This window comes from Macrobrachium nipponense, chromosome 18 (genome assembly GCF_015104395.2).
Source record: "Macrobrachium nipponense isolate FS-2020 chromosome 18, ASM1510439v2, whole genome shotgun sequence".
Taxonomy (NCBI): Eukaryota; Metazoa; Arthropoda; class Malacostraca; order Decapoda; family Palaemonidae; genus Macrobrachium; species Macrobrachium nipponense.
In genome coordinates this window covers 20,839,610-20,856,094 of record NC_087211.1, presented here as the reverse complement: position 1 = coordinate 20,856,094, position 16,485 = coordinate 20,839,610, and the positions used below count along the sequence as shown (strand labels likewise).

The following is a 16,485-nucleotide window of genomic DNA, read 5'->3' as shown; positions in this document are numbered from 1 at the left end:
AGGGATTCTCCGTCAATCTCGAGTGCTCGAGTTTCCCCCCCCCATCTCACGTACGTACGGCCGCCACGCCCGTGTCTGTTCATGGACGTCTGGAGTCACCTGTTGAGGTAAGTGATGTGCCTAGTGTTACAGTGGGTCTGTCTCGGAGGCTAACGCTTGGACCCAGCCCAGATAGGTTAGTAGGGGTTTCAGACTTTTTGGCTACTAACTGTCTGGTGAATCTTGGTGAAGAAGGCGCTTTAGAGGAGCCTCACATCCTTCTCGTCGCCAGTCACCGTTGCCAGAGCAGGAGGAGGGGGACACGCAGGAGTTTCTGTCTTCCTTTTTGGAAGTTGTTGATCTCATTCATGGGTTCAACAATTTGGAAAGTAGGACTCTGGCTCAGTCGTCTTAAACTCCTTGTTTGGAAGCCTTGGTGGGAGCTGCTCAGGACCCCAAATCATCTCTTCAGCCGCCGTTGTCGCGGGCACGTTCAGTCGGTCTTGCAGAAGGTTAACGCCTCTGTTTCTGACCGGGACGGTTCACTTCGCTCTAGAGGCTCTACCAACTACTACCCCCACCTCTCACAAGACATAGGAAGTACAGGCGGCCCGCGGTTAACAGCGCAATCACTCAACGGCGAATCGGTTTTACGGCGGTCGTCAAAATATTCATGAAAAATAAGCATTTTAAAGGTATCTTTATGGCACAATTTCAGTTGACAGCGTCGCTAGCGCAGTTGTCTAACGAGTTCATACATTTGTAGAAATGCCGTTCAGACCATAAAGGTTATGCAAATTATATTAAAAAATTGAAAGGACTCCAATACATAAACAGGAATAAGTTTGAAGGAAAAACCCATCAATTACTTGAACTTACCATAAAAATGATTCATAGTGATAATTTACTCTAGAGGAAAGGTCGCCAGAAACTCAGCTAATTACTCTACAGCTATTTATTCACAAGAGGCCCTTACTGGCCTGGAGAAAAGTAAATGCAACTGGTCCCCACATGGACTAATAATATCTCTCAAGTGAATGATTGCTGGCGCAAAATGAAATTCAGTAATGAAAGCTGGGTTTCGATATCTTGCGGTAATGCAACACTTGCGGGCGGACAGACTGGACACGTGACTCAGGATCTGGAAAAAAAAACAAAAAAATCCCAGATTAGACAAGATAAAAGAAAAAAGATTTTTTGCACAAATTATGATTATTCAGTTCTCTAACACTGGGCAAAGGAACTCTATAATGTTTCACTGAGGTATGCACTGAAGACTTCATTGGTCTGGGACGATCACACAAGGGAAACATATGCGCCCATGAGGCAGTGAGAACAAAGGGATATTCAATGGAGTAGAAGATTTGATTTATGAAAATTAGGAGGGAAGGAACTGGCAATATGCTGCTTCACAAGACTACCTGGATGCCTTGATCAGTGTGGACCTTTGTAGAAAAAAAAAAAAAAAAAAAAAATGTGGCGTCCAAGCTTTGTCTCAGGTCTGGGTCTCTTGGCGCGCCAGTACGCCATGGATAGGCCTAAATGTGGGAAGGCTGGCTGCGGACATCCGTCCGAGGTCACGACTGGAACTGTCTGAGAGAGATCGCAGGTGTCTCTCATGGGTGTTGGGGGTCGGCTTAACCCCCCCCAGGAGCAGGCCAATCCTGGAAACAGAACATACACCAGCAGAGGGTTCTCAGGAAAAAGAGCTTAAGGTATAGGCCTAATAAGAACCAGTCTGCCTACATCCTTCCCTTTGAGATACGTCCCTAAAGCTGACAAGAGTCTATTTTCTCCCTTCTCACTGGAAAATTCCCTATCCCTGGCTGGCGTGTTTTTGGTTTCCCGCCTAAAATCGGCTGATATTTGGAGGAATGTGGCTGCCGTTTTACAAAGCAAAATAATGAATTAAATACTGGTAGACGAAAAGATCAATAAACGTAGCAGATACAAAGGCAGCTTTTGAAACTGCCCTTCACATTATGAAATACGATGTTTTTTTCATGTTCTTTCTTGTGAACCGCCGCCTGCCGCTCTTTCCGAAAATATCGATTTAATAAAAGTGCAAATTAGCGATCGATGTGTCGATTTTATAAATGTTTATGCTTTTATGTTTAAAATGTGTATGAAAATGTATTACAAATAGGGTATTTTTATTTGTGCAGAAATATGATAAAAAAACAGCTTTTGAAACTGCCCTTCAGTTATCGACTACGATGTTTTTTTCAAGTTCGTTCTTGTATGCCGCCGTCTGCCGCTTCCGAAAATATAGAGTTAAAAAGAGTGCAAATTTAGCGATCGATTTGTTGATTTTTTTAAATGTTTATGCTTTTATGTTTAAATTGTGTATGAAAATATATTACGTAAAGGTATTTTCATTTTTGTACAGAAATAAGAAACAAATTAAGGCAGCCTTTGTAACTACACTCCCACGTTATCAGGGATGTTTTTTCAATGTTCGTTCTTGTCCGCCAGTTCTGAAAAATGCATTGTGTTATTTTATTAATTATGCATCTTTTTCCATAAATCCTTTAAAAAGTTATACATTATTTCACTGCATCCAAGAATATTTGTATGTATTCTCATATTATTGTATTTTAAAATACTACGGCAAACTTAAAAAAAAAAAAGAAGCCCGGTATTTCCGCTGGAGCGGCCAATGTTTGTGGTTTGAAATCAGCTGATGAATACGAGTTTGTTTCACCATAACGCAATTCTGAGCGAATGCCTCTTGCTTCTAGTTAGCATAAACGAATATCTAGATACTTGACTTATATGAGACAAAGTTATTTTTCCTAATACAGCGTGTTTTTAGGTGGAAAGTATATATTGAATATGTCTAGTTGAGAATGTAACTTTTTTTTTTTTTTTTTTTGTTTTTTTTTTTTTTTTTTTTTTTTTTTTTTTTTTTTTTTTTTTTTTTTTTTTTTTTTTTCACGGATTACGTTGGCGGCATGTTTATTGCGTAAAAAATTACGTGATTCCCGTTCGCAAATAATCCTTTTTATATCATTGTAATACGAACTTTACGTTATTTATCTTATATCGGCGTGAAACCAACAGTAAAATGTGTTTTTTCAAGCGCAGTAGTTTTGATTATTAAAATTATTTCCCATCAATTTTTTTTTTTATCTAACGGTTGTGTTTGATGGCATAACGTTTACTGCAGTTTTATCCTTGTTGCCGATGTACGATAATAGTCAATAGCAGCTGAACAGGTTTTTCTCAGCTCCAGTTATAAACTAGGTTTAAATTTAACAGTATATGTCCCGATTGATCTTTAATCTATATTGATCTCTGATCTATAGCGAATAAAGTTATTACATTAAGATTATCTCAGTTCTAGTTCTATACATAACGCCATGTATAACAACTACGGTAATGTTGTACTGTAGTACGATGATTGAAATACAAGCCAAACGGATAGTTATCCATTTCGGTTGTACTTAGAAAAAAAACGTCAGTCATTTCGTTTCGGTTCGTTGTTCATGGCTGTACACGTCACACAACAAAGAGTATAACGTTAAAACCATACATTTCATCATTCTCTTTGCTGTTATTGAGGCTGTACACATTCACGCAACGAGTATAACGTTTAAACCATACTTTCATCATTCTCTTTTGCTGTTATTGAACTTATGTAACTTGAAGATGGATTAAGTTAGGCCATTGTAATTTGATCTCTCATAAAATCGGACTATCGTAAGACTAATGATCAACCTGAACACTACAGCTACCTGTACACTGTATAAACTTTATTATATCTTTACATACTCTAGACACCCAAATGTACTGTACAGTAAATTTTATAGTACTATACTGCATAAATATAATTTTACTTATTGCGCCGTTGTGGATTTACGGCGCCTTTAACTGGTCTAGAGTTTCGAAAGGTGTGCGGTGGCCGTAGGCTTTAAAATCGCTCAGCGTTGAAAATCGCTTGCCGTCGGCGGCCAGGAACGGAACCCCTGCCGCTAATCGAGGCCGCCTGTACTATGCTATGAGCTCTACGTTTTTGTTGTCACGCCACACTTAACCCAAACGTCATTTGCCTGAAGCAGGGTTTTGATTTTGGAACAAATGAGGTTAGTGGCTCCGTCCCTTTGTCTCCACAAGATGCCTCAGCATTGGGATCTACGGCGGCCTCCCATGTTGCAGATTGGTTTTTCTTGGCTGGACCTCTGGTCTGTGGTGTTTGCCAAGATAGCTTCTGACAGGTCCCCTGAAGGGTTGGTGAGTGCCGCCTCGCTTGCCAGTCTTTGCAGTCTGGGGGCAAAGCGTTTTCTTATTTGGCTCACCTCAGTGCCAATTTATGGGCTAATCTTCTGGTTAGGAGGGACGCGGCTTTGTCTAGGATGGAGAGGTCGCTTGACACCGAGTCTTTGCTGGCCTTGAGGAATGGTGACCTGTTAGAATCGCAATTCTTGTTTCCACGGACAGAACTCGAAAATGCAATAGACAGATGCCGGGCTGACACCAAGGACCGACTGGTGCACCAACCTGTGTCTAAATCAGTCCCGCCCTCGGAGACGTTTGGCCCCTCCTCCTCCCCCGGTCCAGCAGCAGTCGAGGAGATCTTCGCCTGGTAGGCCATCGAGGACCTCGAGTTTGGCAGGGCCTTCCCGTTCGACACAGCCCAAGTCTCAGGATCAACGCCTCTTTCACTCTCGTTCCTTTAAAACAAGAAGAGGCCCCATGGGCAGAGGTCAAGCGGGCCGTCGGTAGGTTGGGCGCCTCCCCCTCTCCTGCGCCACAGGTGGGGGGTGCCTGGCTGGCCACTGGGCCAAGTGGCAGAGTTACGGGGCAGAGAAGTGGGTGGTAGATGTCCTTCTGGTGGGATACCTGTTGCCATTCAACTTCTCTCCTCTGCCGGACAAGCCGTAGCTCAGGAAGACGTATCCCCCAGATTCTCTGAAGTTCTTGGCTCTTCAGGAGGAAGTGCAAGAAAAATTGCTGGGGGCCAAGGAGCAAATAGCAGAAGTAGTGGCGTCCGTCCCTGGGGTTTTGCAGTCACATCTTCTTGGTGCCCAAGGCGTCGGGAGGATGGAGGCCTATGATTGACTTATCCACCTTGAATCTCTTCATCAGGAAGACACAGTTCAAGATGGACACCCCGCACTCGGTGTTGGCAGCCGTGAGGGAAGGCAACTTCATGCTGTCGATAGACTTGAAGGATGCATACTTCCAAATCCCTGTTCATCCTACGTCCAGGAAGTTCCTTCGCTTCTCTCTGGCGGACAAGATCTTTGAATTCAAAGTTTTGTGCTTCGGGTTAACGACAGTCCCTCAAGTGTTCTGAAGGGTCTTCTCTCTCGTGTCAAGTTGGGCCCATGCTCAGGGGATCCGTTTGCTTAGGTACCTTGACGATTGGTTAGTCTTGGCAGTTTCCGGGCCCAGGGAGAAGCTGCTGCAGGACAGGGATCATCTACTTCGGTTCTGTCTGGACCGGGGCATATTAGTCAACCAGGAAAAGTCAAACCTCGTACCCACTCAAAGGATTCTCTACCTGGGTATGGTCATCGATACGACAGTGGCGAGAGTTTTCCCGTCGGATCAGAGATTGGAGAAGTTGCGGGCTGTGGCGCGCAACTTCCTATCAAAGTCGCATCAGTCGGCTCATCAGCGGCAGGTTCTTCTGGGAGTGCTATCTTCCCTGGAGAAGCTGGTCCTACATGGGCATCTTCATCTTCGGTCTCTGCAATGGAGACTGGGGGAATTCTGGTCTCCGGCAGGGGACTCTCCCCTGTTTATGGTCCCACTGTCTTTGAAAGTGAGAGACCTTCGTTGGTGGCTGGACGACCAGAATCTATTGAAGGGGCGTCCCTCTGCGTTTTCTCTCTGGCCTCCGGACTTCCTTCTGTTCTCGGACGCCTCTCTCGCAGGTTGGGGGCGCGCACTTAGGCAGCCTCATTGCTTCAGGCGTTTGGGGTTTAGAGGACAAGCAGCAGCATAATCAACGTCTTGGGAGTTGAAGTGGCGGCTTTCCTGGGTCTGAAGGAGTTTCGGGGGATGGTAGAAGGGTCACTCTGTCGTTCTCATGTTGGACAACACCACGGTGGTAGCGTACGTGAACAAACAGGGAGGCCTAGTTTCTCAGCAGCTTCATGCCTTGACTGTCGAGATTCACCATGGGCAATCAGCAATTCGGTAGAGCTTTCAGCCAGGTATATCCCAGGGAAACGGAACGTGGTCGCAGACAAACTCAGTCGCCACCGGGATCAGATCTTAGGCACAGAGTGGTCCCTTCATCAAGTCGTGGCTGACAGGCTTTTTCCCAGTATTTGGGGAGACCCATGCTGGACCTTTTCGCGACAACGTTACAACAGGAAGCTGGAAGTTTTCCGTTCAGTGGTCCCAGATCCCTTGCATTGGCAGAAGACGCAATTCCAACATCCCTGGGACAACCTGGAGGTGTATGCCTTCCCTCCATTTTGTTTGATCCGTCAGGTTCTGAACAGGCTGATGGGGTCACAGGTTCTCAGAATGACTTTGGTAGCCCCTCTGTGGCATCAGGTGGAATGGTTTCCAGATCTGCTGTCGTTGTTGTTGGAGATTCCGAGGGAGGGGGTTCCCCCTTGGCGGCATCTCCTGTGTCAGCCCCATGCAGAAAGGTTTCCACTAGTCAGTAGAATCCCTGTCTCTTCACGGTTGGAGGCTATCAACTATCTCCTCCGAGAGAGAGGCTTTTCTCAGAAGTCAGCTGGGCACATGTCCAGCAGTCTGAGGAAGTCAACCCTCCGCAGTTTACCAAGGCAACTGGGCGATCTACTGTGATTGGTGTCGTAAACAGAGTTTTTTCTCCACTCGCAACCTCTATTTAGCGAATAGCAGACTTTTTAAAACCCTCCTCAGAGACGAGAAAGGAAACGCTTGTCTGTGTCTGCTATTAGAGGCTACAGGGCAGCTCTGAGTTTGGAGTTACGCCTGAAGGGTATCGACATCATCTCTTCCTGGGAACCTTCCCTGCTAGTTAAGGGGTTTGAACAGTCGTCTTCTCCTAGAGAGCTCAAGCCCCCAACATGGGATGTTTCCTTGGTGCTTAAGAGCTTGACCAAGAGCCCTTATGAGCCCTCTTTTTGGATGTGGGAAGTCATCAGACAGGCATACTTGACTTGATGATTCCATCGCCACGTCTGTGCAGGCTAGAGCACATGGCGTTAGGGGTATTGGTCCCTCTCTGGCTTTCAAAAAGAATTTGGCTGTACATAGAGTGCTGAGCACTGGTACTTGGTTACGCCAGTGCATGTTCACCTCTTTCTATCTTAAGGATGTTGCCCACAGATCTATGGACACATTTTTCCCTGGGTCCTGTGGTGGCTGCCCAACAGGTTTGTGTAACTCATAGTTGCCCTTAACGGGGCACCTTTGTATCTTACCTAAGATGATTGTGTGGATGAGAGAATGAGTGAGTTGGCTGGCGTCCTTCTTTCTCTTGTACCTTTCCTTCTTCCTTCTGGCGGTTTAAGGAATTGACACGTCATTTGCTGGACTGGTATGATAACAGGTGAGTGAGGTAGTCATATTGGTAGTGTGGTTGTGCGGTTGTGCAGTATTCAATAATCTTACCCAATATTTTAGTAGCATAGCTCCGCTCCTGGGCAAGGAGGAGTTGGGAGTACTACAAACCAACCGTAGTGCCCTGGTTTGTTTTTTTTTTGGACAGTCACAGTTTTTCTTTGGTTCCCTATACAGTGGTTATCCCATACATCATTGTATGTGTCTCAGGTTCGAGTGGTTAGATTTTAGTGTATCTAGCTTCTCAATGGGTTTCAGTCCCTCTAAGAACTATTTCTTTTGAGAGCTGGACTGGTGGGTAGGCCCCCAGCCGGTCTAGGATGTCTTATACCTCCCTCCAAGTATGAGGTCTATCCTATTGTAAAGACCGAGGGTTTGTTCGCGTATGAACAAATGACAAATTTTCTAAGACAATTTGTATTTTTCATAGCTACAAACCCGAGGTCTTAACGTTATTACTACTGCCCGCCTCTAGCCGCCCCAACCCTCTTTTTGTTAAATCCGCCTGAAGCTTGGGAAAGACTGGCGTAGATGTTCAGCGTTTGACCACTCTCACCCGATCTACGCATGGCGTTTTTTGCCAGATAACACAAGATTCCTTGCTTTCATCTATTTTTTCTACTTTTTTAAATTTTTAAACCGGATCCAGCTAGGCGCTAGAAATTATCCTATTGTTAAGACCTCAGGTTTGTAGCTATGAAAAATACAAATTGTCTTGGAAAATTAGTCATTTTTGGTCAGCGCTCCCACTGTAGTTTTGGCCTGCTACGTATCACTTTATTGCCCTTGATCTTAGTATGGGCCAAGACAGTGATTCGAGTCAACAGATAATAGGAGAGATATGTCATTGTAGCCATCTGGCCTTAAAACAAAGCAGATATTAGATCAGCTGGACTAAGATTTTTGATCGAAGTTTGACTGTTCTCAAGTGTCAATTAGAAAGTAATTGATGTTTGAGAACAGTCAAACTTCGATCAGAGGTCTTCTTAGGCATACCAGGGTGCTTTTTCTGAGACAGAATCTCATGGTTGCCATCTCCATTAAATCGGCAACCCAACGTCAAACTGAATGTCTCCTCACACCCAGGTGATCTGATATCTGCTTGTGCTTTGTTTTAAGGCCAGATTTCTTCAATGCACTTACCTCTGCCATTATCTGTTGACTCAAATCACTGTCTTGGCCCATATTAAGGTCACATGGGGCAATATAGTGATACGTAGAAGGCAAAAATTGTGGTGAGAGCACGACCAAAAACTAAATACAGCCACTTATTAAACCTCCATGCAAGTGACTTGAGTGCTCTCTCCCTGTCAGTGTCCAAGCTCCACCCTTTCTGTACGTTCTGTAGACAGCCTAATGCACTGACAAAATTTCTAACCAGCTCTACCATTCCTTCAAAATTTCGCAAGATATTAGGCCGCTTGATAATAAGCGGCCTAATATCTTGTCGAGTACTGTAAATCTAGGTCACAAGAAGTCATATTTTAGTCATATTTTGACTTTAAAACACTTCATATAACAAAACATGACCTTGTCCCATATAAATAAAGTGTTTTTAGAGATTAATTTACGTTAAATATTCTAAAAAATTTACAGAAATAGAAGCAAGAAATCCCAGCAAAGTAAACTTATCTGTCAGCTGATTTTTTTCCAAACCAAAACATGATCGGTTTGTTTGTATTTTATATGTAATACAATAGTATAATAGTAATACAGTGGTTCCCTCCCCGCGAATAGTTGGAACCCCTATAATAAAAATGCTTAAAACTTCGTATTTTTGTTAGTTAAAATTTCAATAAAACTACAAAAAAAAATAAAAAAAAAAAAAATACGCCTTTTTTTTTTTTTTTTTTTTTTTTTTTTTTATTTTTTTTTTTTTTTTTTTTTTTTTTTTTTTTTTTTATTATTATTATATAGCTTTATCACAAAAATTGCATTTTATGATGAAATTGATAGGGAAAAAAACAGGAATTCGTGGATATTTCTCATAGAAAAATACTGCGAATAGGCGAATTTTCTGCGAATAATTGGGGGGAAATGTTCCAGAGAAAAATACGCAAATCCGAAGAACGTGAATACGGGGGTCCACAGTATGTATAAGACTACATACAGTATTATTGGATACAGTGAAGTAAATGATAGCTTTTTAAAAAGAGAGCCCCACCCCCCCCCAAGGAGGAGCATATTAGCTATGTTTATATTTTATGAGACAGTCTCGGCACTTAGGCTAAGCCACCGATAACCAGATAACAGTGATATAAACCTATAGAGGGTAAAACCCAATTATGAATATATTTAACAAGCGCCATAAAACTTAAATGTCGGTAACCGATACCAACGGTAACTGGGTCTGCCTGTAATTATATACTAGTACATAGATATATATGATATGCCAGCAAATCTTACAAAAGGCATAAGTGTTGATGTTGCTAGGGCTAAGTTCAACTTTAGATAGTCGTATGTCTATGTCTACAAAGTTCACATATATGAAGAAGTTAAAACAAAGATAGTGATGGCCTTTGGAGATGAAAATATTAAAACATAAGAACAGTAATGACCTTTGAATTAATATAGTAACATCCTTTAATCAACAATATCGGGAAAACCTCGGCTTACGGGGTGCAGGTAATTTCTCTGATGCACCGTGGTGTTTTGAGTTGTTTCAAGCACTTACAACGGAGTTTCCAATTAGCGCCAGATATCACTATATAAGCTGTTGTCCAAAAAGTTTTGAAGTATGTTGTAAAATATTTTTGAGTGACTACATTCACCCCACAGTAGCACACACTATTTGAGTAAACATGCCTTGTGGCATATTGTAGCTGTCAAAATGAAATACATGGGATAAAAAGAGAAATTATAAAATATTAGGGTATAAGGTTACAAAAAGGTAATGGTGTGTAGTTCTATGAGATACTTAACCCTTAAACGCCGAGCCGGTATATTTCCGAAAGTGTGTCCCATATGCCGGCGGTGTTCAAGAGTGAGCACCGAAGCGGAAAAAAAGTTTTTTTTTTTTAAATCACAGCACGCTTAGTTTTCAAGATTAAGAGTTCGTTTTTGGCTCCTTTTTTGTCATTGCCTGAAGGTTAGTATGCACCAATCAGAAATAAAAAAAAAAAATATCATCATATATATATTGGAATATATGACAGCGCGAAAAAAAATTATATATACACGTAATTGTATACAAATCAGCGCTGTGATCAAAACGGTTTTAAAGCTAATGAGTTAATTATTTTTTCGATGTATTGTACACTAAATTACAATATTTTAGTATATAACAAATTGTAAAATGACCAAAGCAACACAGAAGAAAATATCTTATCACAAATTGACTGATGCATAAATTCGTAACGCGGACATCTACCATAAATTTGGAAGTAAAATTGAGCTAGACACTTACCCGTTTGTTTCCAAATGAAGATAAATTGATTGAATATTACTAGACTGTAAGTGTTGTAGCTTACAATTGCAATTTTCGACCATTTCGGTCTAGTTAAAGTTGACCGAAGGGAGAATTATTTTTATTTATCATGATTTATATGAAAATATTTCAAAACTGATAAAAGTTACAACCATTGGTTGTTTTTATTGTATTCTACATGAAATTTGTTCACACATTGTTTCATATATTTAAAAAAATTTATGTAACGGCTAATATAAAGCGGTGCAAATATTATGACTATCGGACAAAAGAATTTCTGATTTTGTCAGCAGAGGTACCGCACGGACGTAAGGAAAAAAAGGTTTTTTTTTTTTTTAATTCACCATAAATAAAAAATGTGCTAGACACTTCCAATTTGTTGGAAATTGAAGGTAAATGATTGAATATTACTAGAATGTAAGAGTTTTAGCTTACAATTGCGTTTTTTTTTTTCGGCCATTTCGGTCAAGTCAAAGTTGACCAAAGGTTGAAATTTTGGCACTTGTTTATTGTTTTTATATGAATATTTTCAAAACTGCTAAAAGTTACAACCATGGGTTGTTTTTTGTTGTATTCTACATGAAATTGCACACATTTCATATATAAAACTTTATATAAAGGCTAATATAAAACTATGCAAACATTACAACAATCGGACAAAAGAATTTTAGATTTTTTCGGAAGAGTTACTGCGCAGACGCAACGAAAAAGATTTTTTCAAAAATTCACCATAAATCGAGATATTGTGCTAGAGACTTCCAATTTGTTGCAAAATGAAGGTAAATGATTGAATATACTAGAATGTAAGAGTTTTAGCTTACATTGCATTTTCTACCATTTCAGTCGAGTCAAAGTTGACCAAAGGTTGAAATTTTTGGCACATCGTTTATTTAAATAATGAAAATATTTCAAACTTGATAAAAGCTACAACCATGAGTTGTTTTTTTGTTGTATTCTACATGAAACAAATTGCGCACATTTTCATATATAAACTCTATGTAACGGCTAATATAAAATGGTGCAAAAATTACATCATAGTGACAAAATAATTTCTGAGGTGTGTCGCTGATGCTTTTTAGTGCGAGAAGAAAGAAATTCACGCTTGCTTGCACGTAGTTAACGCTTGTAAACAAAACAAAGCTTGATCCGTGAACTCCCAGCATCCCTCAAGGCGTGTGATTCAAAGTTTTTGCCAAGTAGGCCTATAACTATTTTTCCGCAATTTAAAAAAACAACTTTTTACCGTTGACATATTTTTCTTCAATCAAGCACCCACAGACAATTTTTGTTGACATAAAATATGTCCAATAGGCGTTTAAGGGTTAATTGACATTTTTAGACTTATATCTTATCCAAATGGTGATTTGCTAAATAAAAGGTAAAATCTGTAGCTAACTAAAAGTATGGATGGATGGTATGTAGGGAGACACCAAAGGAACAAGTAATATAGAGGCATAACCCAATGCAGTAATGATACAAAGGAAGACTTCAGAGTATTTTTAGTAATGCTATAAGGAGGCCAGCTTACTGGCTGCCAAATATAGTACATACTTATATATTTTCATAGAATTATTACTGTCTAAACCAAGAACACATATTTTCATAAAATTATTTCTGTAAATTACGAACAGGTTCATTTGATAATGATATGTTGAGAGTTTAAGTATTAGTCATCTCAAGTACCTACTATTTGGGACAAGTAAAGCAAAAATAAATCGACTTTTGAGAGGCATACATGTAATATTTCTTCCTCTTGTTTCTCAAAAGTGGATGTTTTGGAGAAACATTTTAGATTGTTTTGAGATGAAGCTATTATTTTGTAAGTATTTTAACTCATTTCTTTTGCATTGTTTGGAGAACAATAGTACTGCATTCCAATGTGGTCTTGTGCTGATTGTTATGTCATCAGTCAAGTTTATCTTACCAACTCTTTACATTGACTTATAGCATAGACAAAAAGCAAGTTCATAATATTTGTCATAAAACATTCACATGGACAAACAGCCTCTGCACTCTTCTGTACCTGACCTTCCTGTTTCTGTTGCTGCAAACAGTGAGTTGTTTTCTAACAGGTTTATTACTCAGTTTGCTTGTTTTATCTTGGCTACAACTAAATAAGGAATAATCTGCCTGGTGCATTCCTGCTCCCTACTGCTGTCTCCCGAATTTTAGGTGTATGTATCTCTTTTAGTTTATTCCAATCTCATATGTTCAAGTTAAGGGGTTTAATCTGTCATAATTATTAGGAATCTATCATCTACTATATGCAGTACCATATGAAAACACTGCAGATGAGAAGGGGATTTGCTTACGTCAACTGTGTCTAGCCAGTGCTTGTGTTGTTTTGTCAGCTCTTCCTCTAGGTTTATTGCTGTTACATAGTACCAAGACATAATAAAAAGTGCAAGTATTATTTGAGGCTTAAAGATTTCAAATTCTGTAATTCAAAAGTAACAAGCAAAAATACTGTTTACTATGAGATTAAAAATAAGCAAAGCTGCAAATTGCCATTGTACCAGATACATACTTGAGTTTGTTCAACAGCTTATTACTGCTTTGAAATAAAAATGGAAGACATTTTTATTCAAATCTTATTGTTTTTCCAATCAAAAGTTAGTCCAACTGTAAAAAGAATTTTAATGGCTTCTTGTCTTTTTTTTTCATGATGTGAAATTACAAGCATTTATCTCTTACAGGATGAAAGCAGATTGAAGAATACAGTTGCAGTTTGTACGCCAATTGTCCCAAAGGAATACAACAAACGACTAATATCAGAAATCAAGCAGATGATTGGCCAAGCTTAAGTCCTTTCTTTTACTATTTTTCATTTTGTAGCTTTGAATTACTGTAAGATCTGTTCTAAGATTTTATGTATCATAAAATCTCTTTAAGCATTGACCTTTTCTCATAAAACATTTTTTCCACAGTATTTATTACACTCATTTTTTCCTTTGAAGCCAGAGGATTTGTAGTTAATTGTAGATTTTGATCAGGAACGTTTATAAATCAAGCTGTAGTGTACTGTGGTTGAGTGTTTAGTATTTACATTATCAAGAAGAGAATGCATCTTTCATTTATTTTACTAGCATCAGTTTTTGAGTATATAGTAAGTGACATGTGGATATTCTTCAGGGTACAAAACTGGAACAGTGTTTCATTTAAACTTAGTAAAATGGTAGTACCAATTTAACATAACTTATATAATATAATTTTGTTTTTATAACTTTTCCCCAAACCCAACTGTATCTTTATGTATAAGATATTTTATGGGAAGAATTATACACAAGAAACTGAAAATATATTTGTTGTTGGTAGATTTGTCATTCATAGAAATATAAATTTGATTATTCATTTATATCATCATTATCCTTGAAAATTTGTATTACATAAACTGACCAAATATATAGCTAGTGTATATATATTTATCTTAGAGGGTTTTTTCTTGGAGAGAGTGAAAGTTGAAGGAGGGAGAAGTGTGCGGCAGTTTGATGGCCAGATGAAAATAACAAGGTGAGCCAAGAAAAAATCAGCAGCAGTAACATTGCTGTCAGCCTTTGAAGGGTTGGTATGTACAAGATTAAAAGCCCTTGATAGTTTACTCAGGGAGGATATCTTCCTTCTATGAGGTAATATGCTCTAAATAGAACTCGTTAATTAAGGCTAATCAATGGATATCAATTTATTTACACTGCAGATACATTGACTATGAAAAGATCTTTGCTTATTGTAACCATTCTGGATGTTTCACTCAAATAATGTGACAGGTATTATTTAATTATCCTCACATTAAAAATCTCAGAATTGTTCAGTGCAATTACGTAAACAGTGCATTGTCAAGTTAGTAAAAATTTAACTGTCTGGAATATGAGTCATTTGGTCATCAGTCACACTTTCATTTATATGATCAATAGGTTGCAGTGTATACTTTTCTTGCATCTCTGTTGTAAGTTACTGTAGTTACGTGTTTACATTAATGTTGGTGAGCCTAGTTACATATTTATGTTAATCTTGGTATCATCCATAAAAAAATATTAAATGGGTAAACATTATATTGCTGAAGAAGCTACAATAAACAAATTACTTTTTGTTCCAGTGATTGAGCGTTCCTTCACAATTTTTTTAAAGGGATTAGAATTGGAAAAACTCAAACTTACAGTATAGTAGGTAGAAAGTTAGCCAAGAAGAGGTAAAGAAAATGCTAGGGAATTTAAAGGATTACAAGCAAGTTTGGTATAGTCTAAAACATTGTAACTGTTACATATCCAGGAATATTAAAACTGTTACATATGCAGGAAACAAAATGTTCTTTGCTAAAAGATTCATTCAGCAGATTTTCCCATCTGTTTACTGTACATTAAATGCCACACGGAGGCAATACCAAAGGATCTTTGCAGCACCCTTTGGACCACCACTGCCTTGTTTCTTCTGAGGTGATTGATTAAAAGGATGAATATTGCTCTGGATGCTAGATATGATAAATACAGGCAGTCCCCGCTACCGGCGGGGGTTGCAGATAAGTGAAAGCCACCATTAACTGAAACTGCAATTTATGACGCTGATAACCAGTTATTGGTGCCAATAACCGGAACTCTGCCTTTTGGCGCCATAAAACTGAATCGCCGACAACTGGGGACTGCCTATACCACAATATCTTACAACATTCAACCTGAATAAGCATGGGTAGAGTGCACTATGAGTTCCTGTTCTACTAGTATAGAATGTAAACCCTCCATCTCTTTTTGTATGACAAGGGGAGTAGTAGAATCTTCCCTCAAACCCCTTGATTGTGTAAAGCAATACCAGCTGGTGAACCATTCTCTTCCTCTTTGGGATCGCAGTTCGTCTGAGATTTGTTCCAACAGTTCCAGCCTGTGACATATGGAGCAGTTGCGGTGCCGCACCAACCTGTGGAGACGTCCCAGTGGTGATACATTCGTAGCCCTTTTGCCTATTGCTGACGTATCCACATCAGGGTCAGTTACTCGCCCTTGCTTTTGAGCACTAACTCACAACTAAGAAGTGTCTCCAAATTTGTAAAGTGTAATGTTTGTATCTTAAGGAACAAATACAGAATTTAAAATTTGTATATTTCCTAGGTAAACAACCAGAGCCTTTCTTGTTTGAGGTAACCTACCTTGCCTACCCTGATTTGCTTCATTAGTTGTTCACTCATTTTGCAGCTGGAATTACAGTGGGTACTGTTGTTGGTGAGACAAGGCAACCTCCCACCACCCCCATCACCTTGGTCAACTCGTTATTCAGTACACAGCCAGTCTAGTGCAAGTGTTGGTGAGACTGGGCAGCTCTCAAGTCTTTTACCTTTGAGGTGCAAACCTGTCCACCTCTTTGGAAGTCTTCATGCTTAGGAGTATCGAACAACCACATGCCCCTCAGCAGGTTAGATCTCAGGAATGGGACTTGGCCATGGTGTTCCAAAGCCTGAGAGACTTTTATGAACCCTTGTCCCTATCCTTGGGACTAACTGGAGGGTACCCTCTAGATGGAAATGGGGAAGAGAGGATGCCAAGCCTAAACCAACAGATGTTACCCATTGTAGTTCTGGC

At 39.7% G+C, this 16,485-nt stretch overlaps 1 protein-coding gene across 1 annotated transcript in view; it reads left to right on the top strand.

The window, feature by feature from the left end:
• LOC135196528 (replication protein A 70 kDa DNA-binding subunit-like) overlaps positions 1 to 14,272 on the top strand; it is a 251,981-nt gene extending 237,709 nt beyond the window's left edge. The window contains 1 exon segment of the mRNA XM_064223376.1: positions 13,618 to 14,272. Coding sequence (XP_064079446.1) covers positions 13,618 to 13,725 — 108 coding nt within the window. The 3' untranslated portion in view covers positions 13,726 to 14,272.
• The last annotated feature ends 2,213 nt before the right edge of the window (positions 14,273 to 16,485 follow it).